The sequence below is a fragment of the Crocodylus porosus genome, unplaced genomic scaffold (assembly GCF_001723895.1).
Source record: "Crocodylus porosus isolate Cpor-Errol unplaced genomic scaffold, CroPor_comp1, whole genome shotgun sequence".
Classification (NCBI taxonomy): Eukaryota; Metazoa; Chordata; order Crocodylia; family Crocodylidae; genus Crocodylus; species Crocodylus porosus.
This window is the reverse complement of record NW_017728927.1, coordinates 1189740-1207331: the sequence shown is the minus strand read 5'-3', so window position 1 is coordinate 1207331 and position 17592 is coordinate 1189740. Positions and strand designations below refer to the sequence as shown.

General features: G+C 47.9%; 1 protein-coding gene across 2 annotated transcripts in view; it reads left to right on the top strand.

The window, feature by feature from the left end:
- Positions 1-3958: 3958 nt before the first annotated feature.
- Positions 3959-17592, top strand: part of CUNH16orf52 (chromosome unknown C16orf52 homolog) — a 48283-nt gene continuing 34649 nt past the window's right edge. Inside the window, exon 1 of one of the 2 annotated variants that reach the window (XM_019542235.1) lies at positions 3959-4246. In XM_019542235.1, the coding sequence (XP_019397780.1) occupies positions 4141-4246 (106 nt within the window). In that variant the 5' untranslated portion in view covers positions 3959-4140. The remainder of the gene's footprint in view (positions 4247-17592) is intronic. The other variant, XM_019542236.1, reaches the window with a different exon arrangement.

Below are 17592 nucleotides of genomic sequence, written 5' to 3'. Positions count from 1 at the left end.
TGTGCCCTCTACTGTTAGTACTTATGCATTGCCTATGGCCATAAAAGAAAAAATTCTTTATAGTGATTTTTCCTATTTTCTTTGCCAAAATATGGAATACACTTCCAAGGGAGGTGGTCCCCTTCCTTGGAGGTATGTAAGAGGAGATTGGATAAAGGTGGGGAAAATCCTCTTCATGCCTTAGGAAGTTGTTCGGGTGTTTTTACTAGCATCCCCCTTACATTTGCTTGGTGCCTCCCAATTGGTATTTGACCTGGTTACAAATGATTGCTGTTATCTTTTATAGTTACACATGAAATTTACATAAAGTAAACAAGAACTCACATGCCAGTTATGGCTTGCCTATAGAGATGGCTGTGTGTTTTACATTAAGTTACACTAAATTAACTGCTAGAACATAGGTATTTCCCATGTTTCTGGGCTTTGCTGGTTGCTCCCCCCGCCTCGCCTTTGCTACCGTGTGTCACCATTGGCAATGTGTAGGGGCTACACATGAGTGCACATGAACCCCATGAGATCAGCAATGCACCCCCTGCAAAAAGCACTGCTGATTCTCCCAGACACCACCCTTGGCCCCCACTGCAGCCACTGCTGCAGCCACCTGCAAGAGCTCCCCACTCGCTGCCACCACACCCCCGTTGCTGACATTGCTGCCTGTGGGCAGTCGCCATGCCCCCCCAGCCTTCAGGGACATATGGCATTCATGTGTGTCACAACGTCTTTAGCCTTCCTAGAGGCATTGGGTGTTGGCTAAGGGGACTTCAACTGGGATATGCCAGTGCTCAATGCTGGAACCAAAGCTGGACATTCCTGCCTAGAGGGTTTTGCCCCTCTGCTTAGGGTCAGACCAATAACCATATTTGGGGTTAGGAAGGAATTTTACCATGTGGTCAGATTAGTATAGACAGCGTGGGTTTTTGCCTTCCTCTGTAGCAGGGGCCGTGGCCTTCTACCCAGGACCTCTTGTGTGTATTTTGGCAACATTTTATACATTCAGGACACTGGCTGCTCTGGTTCCGCTATTTTACCTGTGGCAGGTTAGGGTGTCAGTTCTATGTTATGTCAGGTTTGGCAGTAGTTTTATGTAAAGTTTAGATTAGGGTTTGTATAAAATGGTTTGGATAGGGATGATCCTGCCTCAGGTAGGTGGTTGGACTAGATGACCTTTGCATGTTCCTTCCGGTCCTACTTCTCTATGACTCTAATGCTGAAATACTCCACCCAGCAAATTAATCTCTTAGACACAAAAGTGAAGATTTGCAATGGCCACATTGCCACCATATTGTATGAGAAACCAACTGACCATCACAACTATCTTCATGCTACCAGCTTTTATCCTAAGAACACCATTAGATCCACAGCCAAGGCCTACACTACAACCATCTGCTCGGATCCCAATGCACACCTGGAGCAGGGATTCCTACAGTTCCAGTACAATCCCAAAACTGGATCCACTCAAGTCAACAAAGCCAGACTCAGACCTTTCTCTGATCTGCTCTTATACCAACTCCAGGACAAGGACAAGAGTTCCCCTCTGGTTGTCACCTACAGCCACTGGCTTGAACACCTTGAAACACTGTTTTTCAACCTTTTTAAAGTTAGGCATCCCTTGATCGACTTGAGGCACTCCTGCATAGACTGGAAGCACCACTTGGAAAGTGCCAGCTCTTAGTTTTCACTCTCTTTTTGATGACAGAAAAATAATAAACCATTTTTTTCTATTGCAAAGAACTCGGACCACAACTATGGATTTATATTTGAAATCTCTGGGTTTATCTTGTAAATTATGTTTGTAAACCTAACAGAACTAACATTGTAAACCTAACAGAACTAACTCCACAACACCCTTGAAAGGATCGCAAGGCAGCATAGGGTGCTATGACACCCTGATTGAAAATGACTTCTAACCCATCTTGGAAAAGGATGACTGTCTCAAAGTGGTCATGGGGGACAAATTTGTCCTGGCTTACAGGCTGCCCCTCCCACTCTTAAACAGTGCCTTTTAAGCAACAGCCTACCTAACGCCCACTCTCATCAAGGCACCAGGCCTTGCAATGGACCCACATGCCTTCTGTCCTCCAACATCAATACAGACCATATCATCACTGGACCAAATGACCTGGATTGTAACATCTGAAGTTTATTCACCTGCAAATCTATCAGTGTCATATACCTACTTACAGTGCCCCTCTGCTTTTTACACTTAACAGATGGGGTGATTCCAGTTTGAAAGAATGAATGAAGACCAATTTGACAACAGCTGCAGAAAAACACCCAGACCGGTGGCAGAACGCTTTAACCTCCCTGCTCAGCATTCTTGCATCACTGGAAGAATAACTAAGGCACAGGTAGGGTTGGAATGTTATTGTCGCTGTGATGGTCCAGGAACCCAACTATAGAGTCAAGGCAGTAAAAAAATATCACCAAAAACCCCTAAGGCACAAGTAACCAGTAAGATGACAGTGCAGCCAAGCCTGGGATGTATGCAGTCTTTGGAAAGTTCGGTTGTTCTAAAGTTTCTATTTTGATGAGGTTACTGGGAAAAAAACCTTGTATTTAATAGTCAATATATTTGGATGACTCTTCCAGTCAAGGTTAATTAGGTTTGCTTCCAAACACAAATGTTACTCCTCCCAATAGCCCTATTTTTATCCCTATAATGATAATACACTTGTGCATACTGAAGCACAGTGACTTACCCAAAGTCACACAATGAGAGTGGTAGAGACTGACATGAGGATTTAGAAGAATAGGATTTGGGGCAGGCAGGATTATTATTGCAACGACTCCTTATTCAAGTAATTCAACTTGCGCCTCCATAGACTTCTTATGCAATTGTGATGACATGTCTTTCTCTACCACTCCTTTTCTTCAGCCTAACCCTCTTTCAGGGTTGCTTGGCAGCTTTAACTCATTTGCCCCACACCATTTGGGCACCGTTGCATTTCTTATTTTCATGTCATCCTTTCATGGATCTAATTGTCCTTTCTTGGCCTTCCCTCTTGGTCTATCACAGGGGTCGGCAACGTTTCTGGGCAGAGCCAAAAGCACCAGCAACCTCAGTTTGTAAGATGTTGGCATGCCAGGGCTGGACGGCAGGGGCCATGGGGGGCCCAATCCTTGTTGTGGCAGCACAGGCCCAGCCCCTTCCCCGCTATCTGCTCCGAGGAGCACGCACGAGGCGAACTGCCTGTGTGCGCCACGCAGTGGGGGTTGCTTACCCCGGTCTGTCACTTGGTACTTCCATATTCAGCACTTTGCTGGGCTCTTTGTGCTTTTCACTGACCGCTGGGACCCAGGAAACAGTTCTTGACCATGTTGCTTGGTCTAACGTTGTCCCCGCCACATGCGGACAATAGCAAATTCTCATTCCTCTCTAGTATCCAGAGTCACAAGCGCGGGTCCTAGCGCTGTCGTCTCCAGCCCCTATATTCCTCACATGGGCAGTAGGAGCTGTGACTGAGGCTCAGCCCCTGGGGCAGGAGTGCAGGGAGGGCAGTAAAGGGGCAACGCAACGCGCTACCACAGGACTGAACCCTGCAGAGTGCCGACGGCCGGAGCTCTGGGGCAGCTCCTAGCCCAGGGTCCGGCCCCAGGCTGAGGCACAGCCCCGCCCCCAGTGAGGGATCTCCATGTTAGAACCCACCCCGCAGCGACGCTACCTTCCAGCCAATGGGAGCCCTGGGAGCTCCAGGGCTCAGCCAACCCGCGGCGCCCCGCCGAGACGCCCCGCCCGTCTCCGCTCCGCCCCTTGAGCACACGCCCCGCCCACCCCACGACAGCTCTGCCCACCAGGAAGAGGCCCCGCCCACGCCCGCATAGGCCCCGCCCCCTCCCTGAGAAGCCCTCTCCAGCCTCCCGGGATCTCCCGCCCTGTCTCCGTGGAGGCCCCACCCACTCCGCTGCAAGCCCCGCCCCGTCTGGGCCGAGTGTGAAGGAGAGTGGGTTTCGCTTCCGGGCCGCGCTGCTGCCCTCGGGTTCGCTTCCGGCGCTGTCCGGGGGGCTCCGTCGTGGAGCTGCTGCCCAGGGGAGAGCGGGAACGGGGGTTCCATGGAGCCGCGGCGGTGAGGAGCCCCCGGCCCGGGCCCGCTGCGGCAGCCGGGCGGAGGCCGGAGCCGGGAGCCGCCGGAGCCGGAGGAGATGGACAAACTGACCATCATCTCAGGATGCCTCTTCCTGGCCGCCGACATCTTCGCCATCGCGAGCCTGGCGAACCCGGACTGGATCAACACGGGGGAGTCCGCGGGTGAGGGGGCGCCGCGGGCCGGGCTAGGGCGGAGGTGACCCTTTTTGGAGACGCAGCGGGGAGATGCGGGGCTCGGGGCCGGGCTGCAGGCAGTGGGAGCAGGACAGGTCACCCTGCGGGGGCCAGAGCAGCGGTGGCGGTGGGGACAGTGAGGCGAGTGCAGAGCCTGACTGGGCCCTGGGCTGGCCCAGCGGGGGCACCTGCAGAGTGCAGCCCGCCGAGGCGAGCTCTGGCCTGACCCCACGCTGAGGAAGGACGTGGGGCTGGTGAAGCCACCTGGTCCAGGGCTGAGCTGTCTCTGAGCCTGACCTGGGAGCCCCTGCAGGTGTGGCGGGCAGGGCCAGGCTGGTCCCTTGGCTCAGACAAGGCTGTATGCTAAGGAGAACTTCTTGCTGAGAAGGGGTGTGGTGAGGCACAACAGACAGCAGGTCAGCTGGCTCAACATCCTGGGGGTCTTTTAAGAGCAAGTCGGGGGAGCCCTGGTCTGGGGTGGTTGAGGCAGGGATGAAATTGACTGGACCTCCGGAAGGCCCTAATGAGAGAGTTCAGAGAAGGGCCCACCTGTATGATCAGCGTGGCGAGCTGTACAAGGAAAGGCTAAGGGATTCGGGACTCTTCATAGAAACATAGAAGTAGGGTCGGAAGGGACCTTTGTAGATCTTCAAGTCCGACCCCCCGCCTGGGCGGGAGAAAAGACTGGACTCAAATGAGTCCAGCCAGGTAGTCATCAAGCCTCTTCTTAAAGATCCCCAGGGTAGGAGCCAGCACCACTTCCCTTGGAAGTTGGTTCCAGCTTCTAGCAGATGTCTAATCTAAATCTGCTCTCTAATAATTTGTGTCCATTGTTCCTTGTCATGCCAAGGGATGCTAGGGGAAACAGTGTCTCCCCTAAACCTTTCTGGTCCCCCCTAGTGAGTTTATAGACAGTCACCAGGTCCCCACTCAGCCTTCTCTTGTGAAGGCTGAATATGTTTAGGTCCCGCGGTCTTTCAATGTAGGGTCTGCCCTGTAGTCCCAGGATCATGCGGGTGGCCCTCCTCTGGACCCTCTCAATGTTGTCCGCATCCCTTCTGAAATGGGGCACACAGAACTGGATGCAGTTCTCCAGCTGTGGCCTGACCAGCGTCGCGTAGAGGGGGAGGATCACCTCCCTGGCTCTACTTAAGATGCACCTGTGGATGCATGACAAGGTCCGGTTAGCCCTGTCAACCATGACCTCCCATTGTCGGCCCATGTTTATCTTGGAGTCAGTAAGTTTGAGACACTCATACGGTGGTAAGCCACCTGCCCAGCCCAGACCGGATGAAGAACAGGCAGTCAAGGGGCAGAGTTTACCAGCCTGCCTGAGTTCAGTCTTGAGAGAGCTTTGGATTTAGAGGGGCGAGTGCTGCCTAGCCAACCCAATCTGACAGATTCCTGGGGAATATTCTGGCTGGCCATCTTCTCTGCAGCTGTGCCCAGAAGCGTATCAAAAGTTCCAAGACCCAGAGTCTGTAATAGGCAGTGTAATTCAGGCTTAATTTTACAAGCTAAAGGGACAGAAAGTCCCACTGCTGATCTCCTCTCTCAGTCATTTTGGACAGTAAATTTGAGTGATGTATGAGCAGCGAGGGCCAACTTTTTTGGCAGGCATAGCATAGATTAGCCCTGTACCTACCCCAAGTGCCACTCAGATCCCCTGCCTGCTCAGGTCTGCTTTTTGCTCCCAGGCCTGTGCTCTCTACCTTATCTGCTGCTCTTTTTTCCATGTGTTCTCTGTCTAATTTTGTTGCTTTGGTTTCTGATATCTGCTGCCTATCTCCTCCCTGATCCGCCATATGCCATGCAGAGACTGCCCATGCCATGTCATGTAGAGTCTGTTTCAGATTCTGATTTTCTGCATGCAGGGCTGGGGCCAGGGATAGGGCCAATGCATGCGACATGCTGGGCTGGGCAGGGCATGTTGCACATAGTGTATAGGTCCAGTCTGAGATCCACAGGTAGCACTGCAGGCTGGATAAAGGTGCTCTGGCTGATACAGATCTGGCCTGCAGGCCAAATCTTTCTATAAAGCAGGTGTGGCAATGATGGGTTTATCTCTCCTTCTTCTAGTATCTCAACTGCTCTGATTCATATTTAAAGAAAATTGTTTTGACTACAGTTCTCAGCTCTTGGATGAGGCTGGTCTTTTCTGGTGAATTGGAAAGAGAGATAAGGAGAGGGGCTTCCATCTGATCTCATACCCAAAGGAGCACAGAGGTTCCTTGGTAAAGCAGGAAGTGGTGGTGCCATGCTTGCTAGAGGTCTGAACATGAAAAGGGGTGAAGGTAACTTAAACTGATCCCTTATAGACATTCTACTTTACAGGTTGGCTGCACAGGGGAAGTATAATGTTTTTCTCCCTTCCTGCTTTTTGTGTTGTGCTGGACTTTACTGCTCTTACTTGTACTCAGGAGCTCTTGTGGTTGCTGCTTCAGTCCAATGCTTGTTTAGAGGGTATCTGACAGTAATGGTTAGAGGGCAAGAGGATTTAGAGAAGAGATTTATCAGCTTCTGTGTTCTAAAATTGTTGTTGAGCTTCTGTTTTGATTCCTGCCACCCAATTTTCATATCTTTACTGCCTAATGATCAGTCCTTGACAGAGGTTAAATTGGTTGAAATGTAAATTGTTGATGAGCAGTGGGTTCAGAATGTCCTTATTTTTCTGCTCCAAGAAAATCAGAAACAAGCTGGCTGTCAGTAATTTGATTAAAATTTGTCTACAGTGACCCCAGTCATTCAGTCTGGGTTTTGTTTTGTGAGATCTTTTAGTCTTTTTTAAATGTACATGGAAGGGGACTAGTTCCTTCCAGAGTTCAACAGACAGAACTCCTTAGCTGACTTCCCTACTCTTCCTGAAGCTAACTGTGGTGATCTTCTTTCTGTCCCACCTGTGGCATTATTAGTGTTAGTTCTTTTCAGTTACAGTTTCACTTCATAGGAGTCCTATAGGTTAATAAGCTAAGGATTTAAAGTCTAATAAAATTGACTATAATTAAAACAACTATGTTTTTTCCCCTAAATCACAGTGTGCAAACTACTTTCTACAGAATATAAAAAGACTCTGTCCTCTATGAATCTGCATGGAAATAAGATACCAATTGCTACTTCTGAGTTGTTCTGAAATGGTGATGAGCAAAGAACTTGTGGGTTTAAGGGTGCTACATTAAAATCCTTGCTAAAGGAAAACGTTTGATTTCATGTCTATTTCGAAGGCAAAAATCAGTACTTGAACTCTTCTACCTGTCAGTCATTAAATAAATATTAGTTACTTGACCGCTTATTACATAGCGATCAACTGCCATTTCCATTCTAAGCATCTTTTAGAAGTGCAGATAACAGTTTTAGTTTTAATTAGTCTGAAACTTGGCAACCCCTAAGCCAGCATGGATTTTTGTAACATACTAGACTAGACCATTCATATAACTGTTTGACAGATTGACTCTTTTTTTTTTTTTTTTTTCCTGTTTGAGCCAAAGAAGCTGTTGACTTGATACAACCTTAAAAGAAAGCTGTTAGGTCATTCCTTAATAAGAGTATCTTATGGATTTGTATTGACAAGGGAAATAGTGTGTACGCGATGAAGTCTTAAATTGAAATAAACTAAAGCTGGGGTGGGAAAAATCTGGCCTGTGGGCTGGATCTGGCCTACCGATTGATTGTATTCACCCTGTGGCTGCCCCAGTGGTGCTCTGCATGGGGCTGAGCCATACCCACTCCTGCCTGGGGCAGCCTGCACCATCCTCCCATCCACACACGCTGATGGCATTGCCTTGGCCTTGGCCAGCATGCACAGATTCTTAATGGGGCTGCTCCCATTGCTGCTGCAGGTGCTTGGGTATTGCTCTGCTCTTCCCACCTCCAGTGGTTCCTCCTCCTCCTGCCCCTGCTGCACAGCTCCAGGTGGAGGGAGAAGCTGCATTGAGGTGACTCCTGTCCCAGTATGTGGGGCTCTAGCTCCAGCTCCCAGCTGCTTTCCACCCAAAGGTGACTGCTCATCATGTTGGGTAGGTAGAAAGCAGCCAGGAGCTGGAGTTAGAGCCCCATGTACTGGGGCAAGGACTGCCTGGCTACAGCTCTCCTTCCACCTGGAGTGGTGCAGCAGGGGTAGGAGGAGGAGGAACCACTGGAGATGGGGAGAGCTGAGCAGTGCCTGGGCAGCTGCTGGAGCAGTGGGAGCAGTCCCACCAGGAAGCTGTGCATGCTGGCCTGGACCATGGGCAATCACCTTTATGTACATTGCTCAAAAAAACATAAATCAGAAGAAAAAATATTTTTTAAATGAAATTAAAATACGTTAGAATAGATGTTTGATTTTTAATACATGATTTGGTTTTATCTATAATGTTGGTAAAATGAGATCTGAAACATTTTATGGGTGCGGCCCTAGACAGCTCACCAAAACTCATTAAATAGACCACCACCCAAAATAATTGCCCACCCCTGCTCTGAAGACACCTGAGGAAGAATATATTGCATTTGAAAGCTTGTCTAACTTTGTCTCAGCTAGCTGGTCCAATAAAAACTTCACCCTAAGAAATCCTTGCCACACTCTAAAGTAAACATTTTGCTTGCTTTGATACAGTAAAGAAAGGAAGAGTGAAGGTGTTCTGGGATCAAGGACTTGTTTGTGCCTTATATTGTAATACTGGTGTGTAAAATGAATACACCCACTATCTAGAAAATAATACAGAAAAGAATGTGGTAGCAGGTGAATGCCCAGCTACTAAGAGAATTCTGAGATTCTTACAAGAAAACCATCTTTCGACCCCTTGAATGTGGCTTATCTTTCTTATCATCTCTGCATTGTGGTGGTTTGATGCATCCTTCTCTCGCTGATCAACGGAGCTTGCTTTCTGGGTTTGGGGGTTTATTTCCTATAGGAATAGCTCTAGTATCTGCCTCTTCAGATAATCATAGTACCAAGTAGAAGCAGAATAATACTATTTCTCAGTTTGATTGCTGTCTTCAGAATTTTGAAAAGCAGCATGAAACTGAGTCCTGTCAATACTGCAGCTATCTGAGAACTAGATGTCATAGAGCTCTCAGCAGATTTGGGAACAGAGACTACTGTATCAGATTGTTTACAGTTGCTGGAACCCAGGGCCCAAATTCTCAACAACAAAGAAATTTGTGTTTTGATTTGAATGTAAAAGAGTGCATTCTTTAACTTGCATGCGAGGTTATACTTCCTATGCAGTTGGCTTGCATATTTTTCAGGAAAGCTAGGTGTTAGTTGTATTGTAAATAAAAGCTTAAATGCTATAGGTATGCATCATTGGCTGGCACTTCTTTTCAAGGATAACTTTATATTTACTATACAAAGATGTATTTTTCTTTTTGATTTGGCGCGCTCTTTTCCATTCCAGTCTGTACTTCTGCACAGTTGTCAAAGTCCCTGATTCACAAACTTATTTGGGCATCAAACACCCACTGAAATCGCAACAAATTCAGTACTCAAATACCTTTGTGGATGTAGGACAAAGTTGAGGAGTTGTATCCTCAACTGAGATTTGTCTTTGCTTTTGTGGACTTGTCCAAATCATGATGCTGCTGCAGCAAATCTAGTTCAAGATGACATAAAATTAAGAATTCTCTTAAAACGAATGTTTGGCTCGTAAAAATAAAATGTGTAAATAAATGGATTTACTTTCTAAAGAGCTTCCCATCGGAGAAGTTTTTTTTGACTTTTTGTAATGAGCATGAAACATTTTGAGTCAAATCTGGAAGCTATCAATTTTACCAATAATATTATCTTACCAGATAAGTGTTTGCCAAAAGATAGGTACTGATCCTACTTCAGTTGGCATCAGTGACAAAACTCCCATTGATTTTAGTGGTAGCAGAATTTAATTTTTTTTATCAGTACCTTTTTCCTTAATTTAGGTTTTATAAGCAAGTATTTTTCGTTCTATATATTCATTTTTTGTGTAGGAGGATCTCCTGTGACTGGTATCTTGTAGAGGTGCCATACATCAGAGAGATACGTTGGTCCATATCGTATCAGTGCTGATGAAAGGAAAATTTACATTATTGGCAATCAGCTTTTTTTGGCTGATGTGACCAATAATGTTACAGACGAATGTCATTTGTGTGCACGCATGAGCAGCTTCAGCATGCGCATGGCCAGCCCGGCATCTTGGGGAGCAGTGTCTGGCTGGTAAGTCTGCTGGAGGGAAGAGACAGGGGGAAGGCAGATAGAGGCCCTCACAGTGAAGGAGGGAGTGGGGCTAGAGCAGGGGCAGGTGCTGCCCAGCTGGGGCGGAGAGAGGTGCAGGACAGAGCTGCAAGTGGTTCGTTTGGGGGTGTGCAAAGTGGGGAGAGCAGCTCCCCCTACTGTGCACATCCTGGGGGAAGTATGGGGGGCATGAGGGATCTGTGTATGGGGGCAAGGGTGGGCTGCCACTGTGGGCTGGGACCAGGGGCAGCTCCAGCTTCTTTCTAGAGTGGAGGGGCTGGACTGGGGCTGTGCTTGGGGCGGGTACTGGGAGCAGAGCTACAGGATACGCTGTGGCCACCCCAGAATTCGCCATACCCCACCTCCTAGCACAGCCCCAGCCCAGCCCACCCTCTCCCTGCCTATAGATTGGGGAGCACATGCCCCCGTGCCTCCCCCAGGGGTGTGCGCAGTGGCAGGAGCTGCCTGCACCCCCTGGGAGAGCTGCTTGCGGCTGTGTCCTGCACCCTACCCAGCCCCACCCCACCTAGGCAGCGCCTGCCCCAGCCACAGCCCTACTCCCTCCGTCAGCATGGGGGCCTTTATTATGGGGGGGGCGCCTCTTCCCTCCCCTCCCTTCCATGTCTTCCCCCCCCAACAGACTTACCAACTGGACACTGCTCTCCAAGCTGCCGGGCTGTATATCAGCAATTGGATCGGTATTGGCCGATATGGGTCATTAATAATCAGCCATCAGTATCGGCCCAAAAAGTCTTTATCAGTGTACCCCTAGCATTTTGTCTCTTTCTGTCTTATGTGTATTAGTTGTTGACAATTTGGAACTGTTTCAGAACAGGTCATGTAGTTGAAAAGGAGCATTTAATCAAATAAAAACCTGTTTCATAAGTGAAACATTAGTTTAGATCTCTGTTCATGCTGCAAAGGGTGGCCAAATACTGTTGCATAACTATACAGTTAGATTCTTAAATTACCAAATATTTGTGCTTTATAGCAATCATTAACTGAATGGTACTATTGAATTTAAGACTGCAAAATTTTGATTGATAGCTTCTGAAATAAATACATCAGCCTAATATGACTTGATGGATATTTTACAGTGCAGTGTATTGTATAATCTTATGGTTACTATTCATGTGTAACTGAATTGTATGAAATTAGTGTTGAATAAAATGTTAAGTTTTTTTCTTGCATCTGTGACATGCAGTTCTTAACACAAGTGACCTTGAGGTTTATTTTTTTAAATAGCCCTGTATATCAGGCTGTCTAGTGATAGCAATGACAATAGGCTGCAAATCTACAACACAACACTTATTTTCATCTACCAATATTTTATTCACAAATGCTTGTATGCTACAAATCTCACAGAGCACTTTCAGTGTGGTCTAGATTTTATTTCTTGCATAGCAGTTGGTAGTATAGGAAGCTACCATTTAGAAGAATTAGGTTTGAAAGCAATTGTTGTGCTATATGGGTTAGACTTAAAGCAATTACTTAATTTTTTCGCTCCATGGATTGCAGATATTTGCAACCTATGCGACTGCCTGCAGAGGGGTGATAGTATTCATTTGTGAAGTACCCAGAATATGCCTGATGTACAAAACACATGATTCTACTTCAAAGAACTTTGAATTGGCAGAGAACTTGGGACACGATGGGCATCAATGAAGATGGAATAGCTCTTAAGACTTTGGCTTGAATGATATCTTGTAGGGGTTGTACTCTGGGGAGCTATCTACCCTCTAAGGTGCATTCTTACAGAGTAGTGTGGTAGAGCCAGAAGAAATGGAGTAACATTGCAGAAAATGAGGGGCACAGTGGTAGTGAAATCCTCCAAAAGCAACTGATGCTATAAGATGATTGGTGGTGTTAAAATGAAAGTTGCCTAACAACTAAATGTAAGTATGTGGAGTCCCCACTAAACACGTCAAATTTGGAATTAGCCCAATAACATACCATTTAATTTCAGACAAGCATTTCTGCTTCTCTGAAAACATCCAGTAGGGCACTGCATTCAGTGTCAGGACTCTTAGCATGGGGAGAGGAAAGCAATGGGACCTCTGTGATTTGTGATTATAGTAGGACCGTGGTTGTCAACTGGGGGTACGTGTAACCCTTGGTCATAAAGGTCATAGGGGATATGCAGAACGAGTGAGGAAAAAATCAGAGGTGCACTGATACATTAGTCCAGTATCGGATAGGCACCAATATAAGGAAAATTGACTGTGTCAGCAATTGGATTTTTTTTGGCTGATGTGGCTGATAATGTGGCCAGTAAATGCTATGTGTGTGCGTGCAGCTGCAGCGCAGCACACAGGTGGCCAGGAGCACAGCCTGGCAGTGTGGAGAGCAGCTGGGTCTGGCTGGTAAGTCTGTTGTGAGGGAAAGGGCATGGGGAGGCAGATGGTGAGGCAGGGCCTGCCCAGCTAGAATGGGCCATGGGATTGCGCTGCATGGGGGTGGGGCAGGGAGGAGTGTGGCTTCTGCTGTTGTGTGCGCCCCAGAAGCATATGGGGGGGCATGGGTCCCCAGATCTACATGCGGCGTGAAGGTGAGTTGCTGCTGTGGGCGGGGGCTGTTCCCAGCAGGGATTGTTGGATTGGGCTGCACTTGGGGCAGGCAGTGGTAGTGCTGGGAGAGGGGGTAGGGAGGCTATGATGAATTTTGGAGGGCTGCAGCCCCTCCTGTAGCCCCCCTCCCAAGCACAGCCCAGCCCAGCCCAGCCCTGGTGCAGCCCTGCCCTGAGTGCAGATTTGGGGGCACATGTTCCCCCATGCCTTCCCAGGGTGTGTGCAGCAGTAGGAGCCATGTCCCCTACTCTGCCTCAGCTGTGCAGTGCCTGCCCCACCTAGCCCCAGCCCCACTCTCTCTCTCATCATGGGGCCTTGTTCTGTTTCACCCCCCCCCCTTAAAAACCGGAAAAAAATATAAAGGGGTACATGAGCTGAAACTTTAAGATGGAAGGGGTACATTTGTTTAAAAAGGTTGAAGACCGCTGTACTGGGACATAGATTTCATAGAACATCAGGGACAGCATGCATGAGAACTGACCTTGACACCTGTTTCAGGTTAAGGGTTTCATAAAGCACTCTGGTGTAGTGATTGCTTTAGTGCTAACTGATGTTGCAAGAGCTGATAAAAGGCCAAACTGTGTTTACAAGACTGTTGTGATGGATCAACATGTTTGCTTTTCAGAGGTGCTCTCAGATGGGAGCACTTTAAGAAAAATGGTTTAAGGTGCTTGAGGAATAAAAGCTGTGCACTTAAATATTCTTTACGAAGTGTATGGTTTGTGTTTGCTTCACATTTAAAAGTACCTGCCTGTCAATCCCCATTCCCAATCTAGGAGCCTCTAATGTAGCTAAAATTCCAGTGTGTATCATGTTTTAAACTGCCTTACAAATGTCTGTAGAGATGTTGGACAAGGCTCAAGGATTGAATTGTGTTTGGGTGACTACTTGTTCTATAATCCACCAAGCTGTAGGGCACTGTAATCATAATTTAAAAGTAAGGCTTACTTGTGATGGAAAACATCATTTTGTGCTTGGGTTTAATGGTTGGCCTTGGGAGACTTTTCTGTTTAGGCAGACTCCGGAAAAGGACAACTCTCAGCCTGGTTAGCTTTTCTGATTTTTTGCCCCCTTCCCCCAGGAAAAATTGTGTTTGCTCTTTAGCAATGTTAACTTTGGACTATCCTGTTAATTTTAAAAATATTTTTGGCACACAAGGGTACAAAACTGCTACTTCATGTGTCCTTTGAGATCTTGTTTAAACCTTCATTCACATTACAGAATCTGGTACCGAGCCACAATCACTCACTGAGCACAGATCTGGGAACCAATAGCTTCAATTTTGATTCTGCCTCTAGCACAGATTGCTGCAACTTTCATCAAGGTACTTAATAACTCAGTATTTTGACTTACCCCTTGGTAAAATGAGGCTAATACCTTCTTCAGAAGTGCAGTTATGAGGGTTATTTGTAAAGTGCTGTAGAAGTTCCACCTTGTTTGCTCTCTTACCCTTCTTTCATGGAGAAAAATGTTGAGGTGATGAGGGACCTACAGACACCCCCTTAAACAGGTAACTAACTACTTTTTTGGATGTGTTCTTCACTTGCTTTTCACTATTAATCACTTTTGAAAACATTAGCCTACATCTCAGTTGGCTTTTAAAAGGTTTCTGTATTACCCAGTGGCCGGTATAGTCATCTTACAATGGTGTTACAATCCATGACCAGGGAAGCAGTTTATCTTGTCTTCCATCTACTCCTGCAAGGTGTCCTTGGTTCAACATCTGCTTATAATCTTTCTGAGATTTTAAAAACCTCCATGCTTCTGTCGCAGGGCACAAAGATGCCTGCTCCTTTAAGGACAGAAACTGCCTAGAAAGAGGGCCCTAGGAGCCAGGCAGAACCCCCATAGGTGCACTTTTGCTGTGGCAGTAGGCTAATGAGGGAATTAGTCTGCACATGTACCTAGTCAACTGACCAGAAGAAGGCACATGTACCTAGTCAACTGACCAGAAGAGGGCCTTGGGTCCATATAAGCCCAAGGGCTGGGACAGAAGGCAGTTAGTGCTCTGGCAGCTGCCAGGGGGAGTGGCGTTCATGCAGAAAAGCTCCACGGTGATACCTGGGTGCCTGTGTTGCTGCTGGTGAGACTAATGAGGCCTAGGAACTTCTAAAATATCTGGGGCTAGGAGGGACACACTGTTGAGGGAGAAACTGGCCCTCTTAAAGGGAGCGAGTATGACCTCCTGCGTTATGGTTGCTGTTACGTTATAGCCCAGGGGCTCATATTTATGTTGTTGCTTTTAATCTGATGGAATGGGCTGAGGCTATTGGGGAGGAGGTGTCTTCATTGGGGCACATTATGGTGCAGAGCCCCAGCACCAGAGGGCGCGCCGACAAGGGGTGAGGAGACCCCAGCACCAGAGGGCACAATTACTGAGGCTAAGAGTCCAGGGACAACAAGAGGCCGAACTAAACTGAGGCCTCATCACTAGAGACAACGTCTGCATACCATCTGCGAGGCATGGGCCGTGGTAAAGGGGTGGTTTTGGAGTCGTGCATCTAGCTCATAAGGCTTGGGGTGCCCCACGAGGCACTTACCTAGAGTGGGACCCAGCAAGAGGTCTGAGAACCCACACTGTTTAGTGTGTTCCACCAGGACTGTGACTGCATAGCAATTTGAGGGCAGCCTTCCTATCTACCATGTATTATCTTAACCATCAAGATGTGGCAGGTGAGAATAGAAGGCTCCCATACGGCGAAGCTGGCATGGTCACAGGACCCTAGGGGCACAACGGCTATCCCTAGGGACCCCACCACGTGACAGCTTCTAGTGCTCCTTTGCTCTCTTACCCATCTGAGTGAGTTTTTGAACTTTAAATCTGACTTTGATGCACCTCACAACGTGTTAGAACTCAAAGGCTGACCTAAGATTTGCTTAAATATATAACTGTTAAAAGTAAAGCTTTTGTAGCATGTGCCACAAAGGTAAGATTCTCTGCTGTCTGTGAGAGAGGATCCTGGGAAGGACTTTGGCATATTAAAAATATTTGTCCTGTTTCATTTCTAATTTGTGTTCAAACATGGGTGACATGTAAACTTCATTTGCATTTTTGTAGAGAAGCTCAGTAGATCAAACTATAAGTATGACCTACCTTTCCATAGCTACTTGACAACACTTTGTCCAGTTCACGACTGCTCATTTGAGGTCTCGAACTTTTCTGCTACCACCTTGTTTAGCGGATGCATGATTACTGTGTTAACTGTTCTGAGCTATTCTAATGCTTAGCATTTCCAATTGTTTTAGTTAACAACGGCAGTGTTAGTCGCTCCAGCTGACAGGTGAAAAGTACGAGTCGTCGTGGTCCAGATGAGGGCCTAGCTTTGTGGAACAGCCCTTGAGGGGGCTTCTGAATTCTCTTCCCTTTCTGTCTTCATTCTCCTTCCACGTTTCCCTCCTCCTCAGTTGCTTCCCTTTCTTTCTCCAGCCTCCCTTCCCCACTCCCCTCCCTTGTTTCTGTGCCCTAATTACAAATGATGATTCCCAGTCCACACTGGTGGCACACAGCTCTTGTTCATCTTGTGCTATAGATGTAGCAGTGCTGTGTAGCTCCCTACAGGGGAGAGGGAGAAATACAAAAGCTGATACACAAGTTTATCCTCTTAAGCCATGATGAGGTACAGAGGTAGCATAGCGTGCTGCATCCTAAAAAAAAACACCTTTTGGTAGAGGTGCACCGATATATCAGTTGCATATTGGGTCAGCACCGAAAAAAAGAAAATTAACATTATTGGCTGCTTTTGGCCAGTGTAGCTGATGTTCACCAATTAAATATAATATGCCTTCTGGCTGGGGATCTAAGATGCCGTGTGCATGCGTGCAGCTCCACGCATGGCCATAAATGGAGCCAGGCAGTGTGGAGAGCAGCGCCCTGTGGGTAAGTCTGTGGAGGGGAAGGGGCATGGAGTGGGAAGAAGCATGGGGGCACAGATCAAGGCCTCTGCAATGATGGCGGGGCATGGGCTGGGGATGGGGTCATTGCCCAGCCAGGGCAGTGAATGGGACCCAGGGGCTGGGGTGGGGAGTGGGACAGAGCCATGGTGGGGGGGTGGGGTTGGAAGAGGAGGTGTGGCTCCCTGCTGTAGTGTGCACCCCCTGAGGGTGACATGGGGGGGGGGCATATGCCCCACCAGGTTTGTGTGCGGGGCAGATGTGGCCTGCTTGCTGTGTGTTTGGGATTCTCAGCTATGCTGCCTCTCCCTTGGGAGTTCTACACCATCTGTGCAACCCCTGCTCACCCTGCAGCAGTGGGGGTAGTGAGCTGTACCTTCTGCTGCTGGGCAGGCAGGGGGTGCGCAGCCAGCACGGGGCTCCCAGGGCAAAGGCAGCAGAGCAGAGAGGCCTGAGCCCACAACAGGCAACCCATATCTACCCTCGCCCTGCCTGGCACCTCCCCAGTTCAGCATTCTAGCGCTTAAAAATGGCAGTGGCGGCACTTGAACTAAAGCTCATTCAACAGGCTTTAGTTCAAGCGCAGGACACTGATCCCCTGGAGAAGCTGCCTGTGGCTCTGTCCTATGGCCCACCTCAGTCCCCGTCTTTGCCCCACTCCCTCCCTCACCATGGGGGCCTTGATTTTGCCC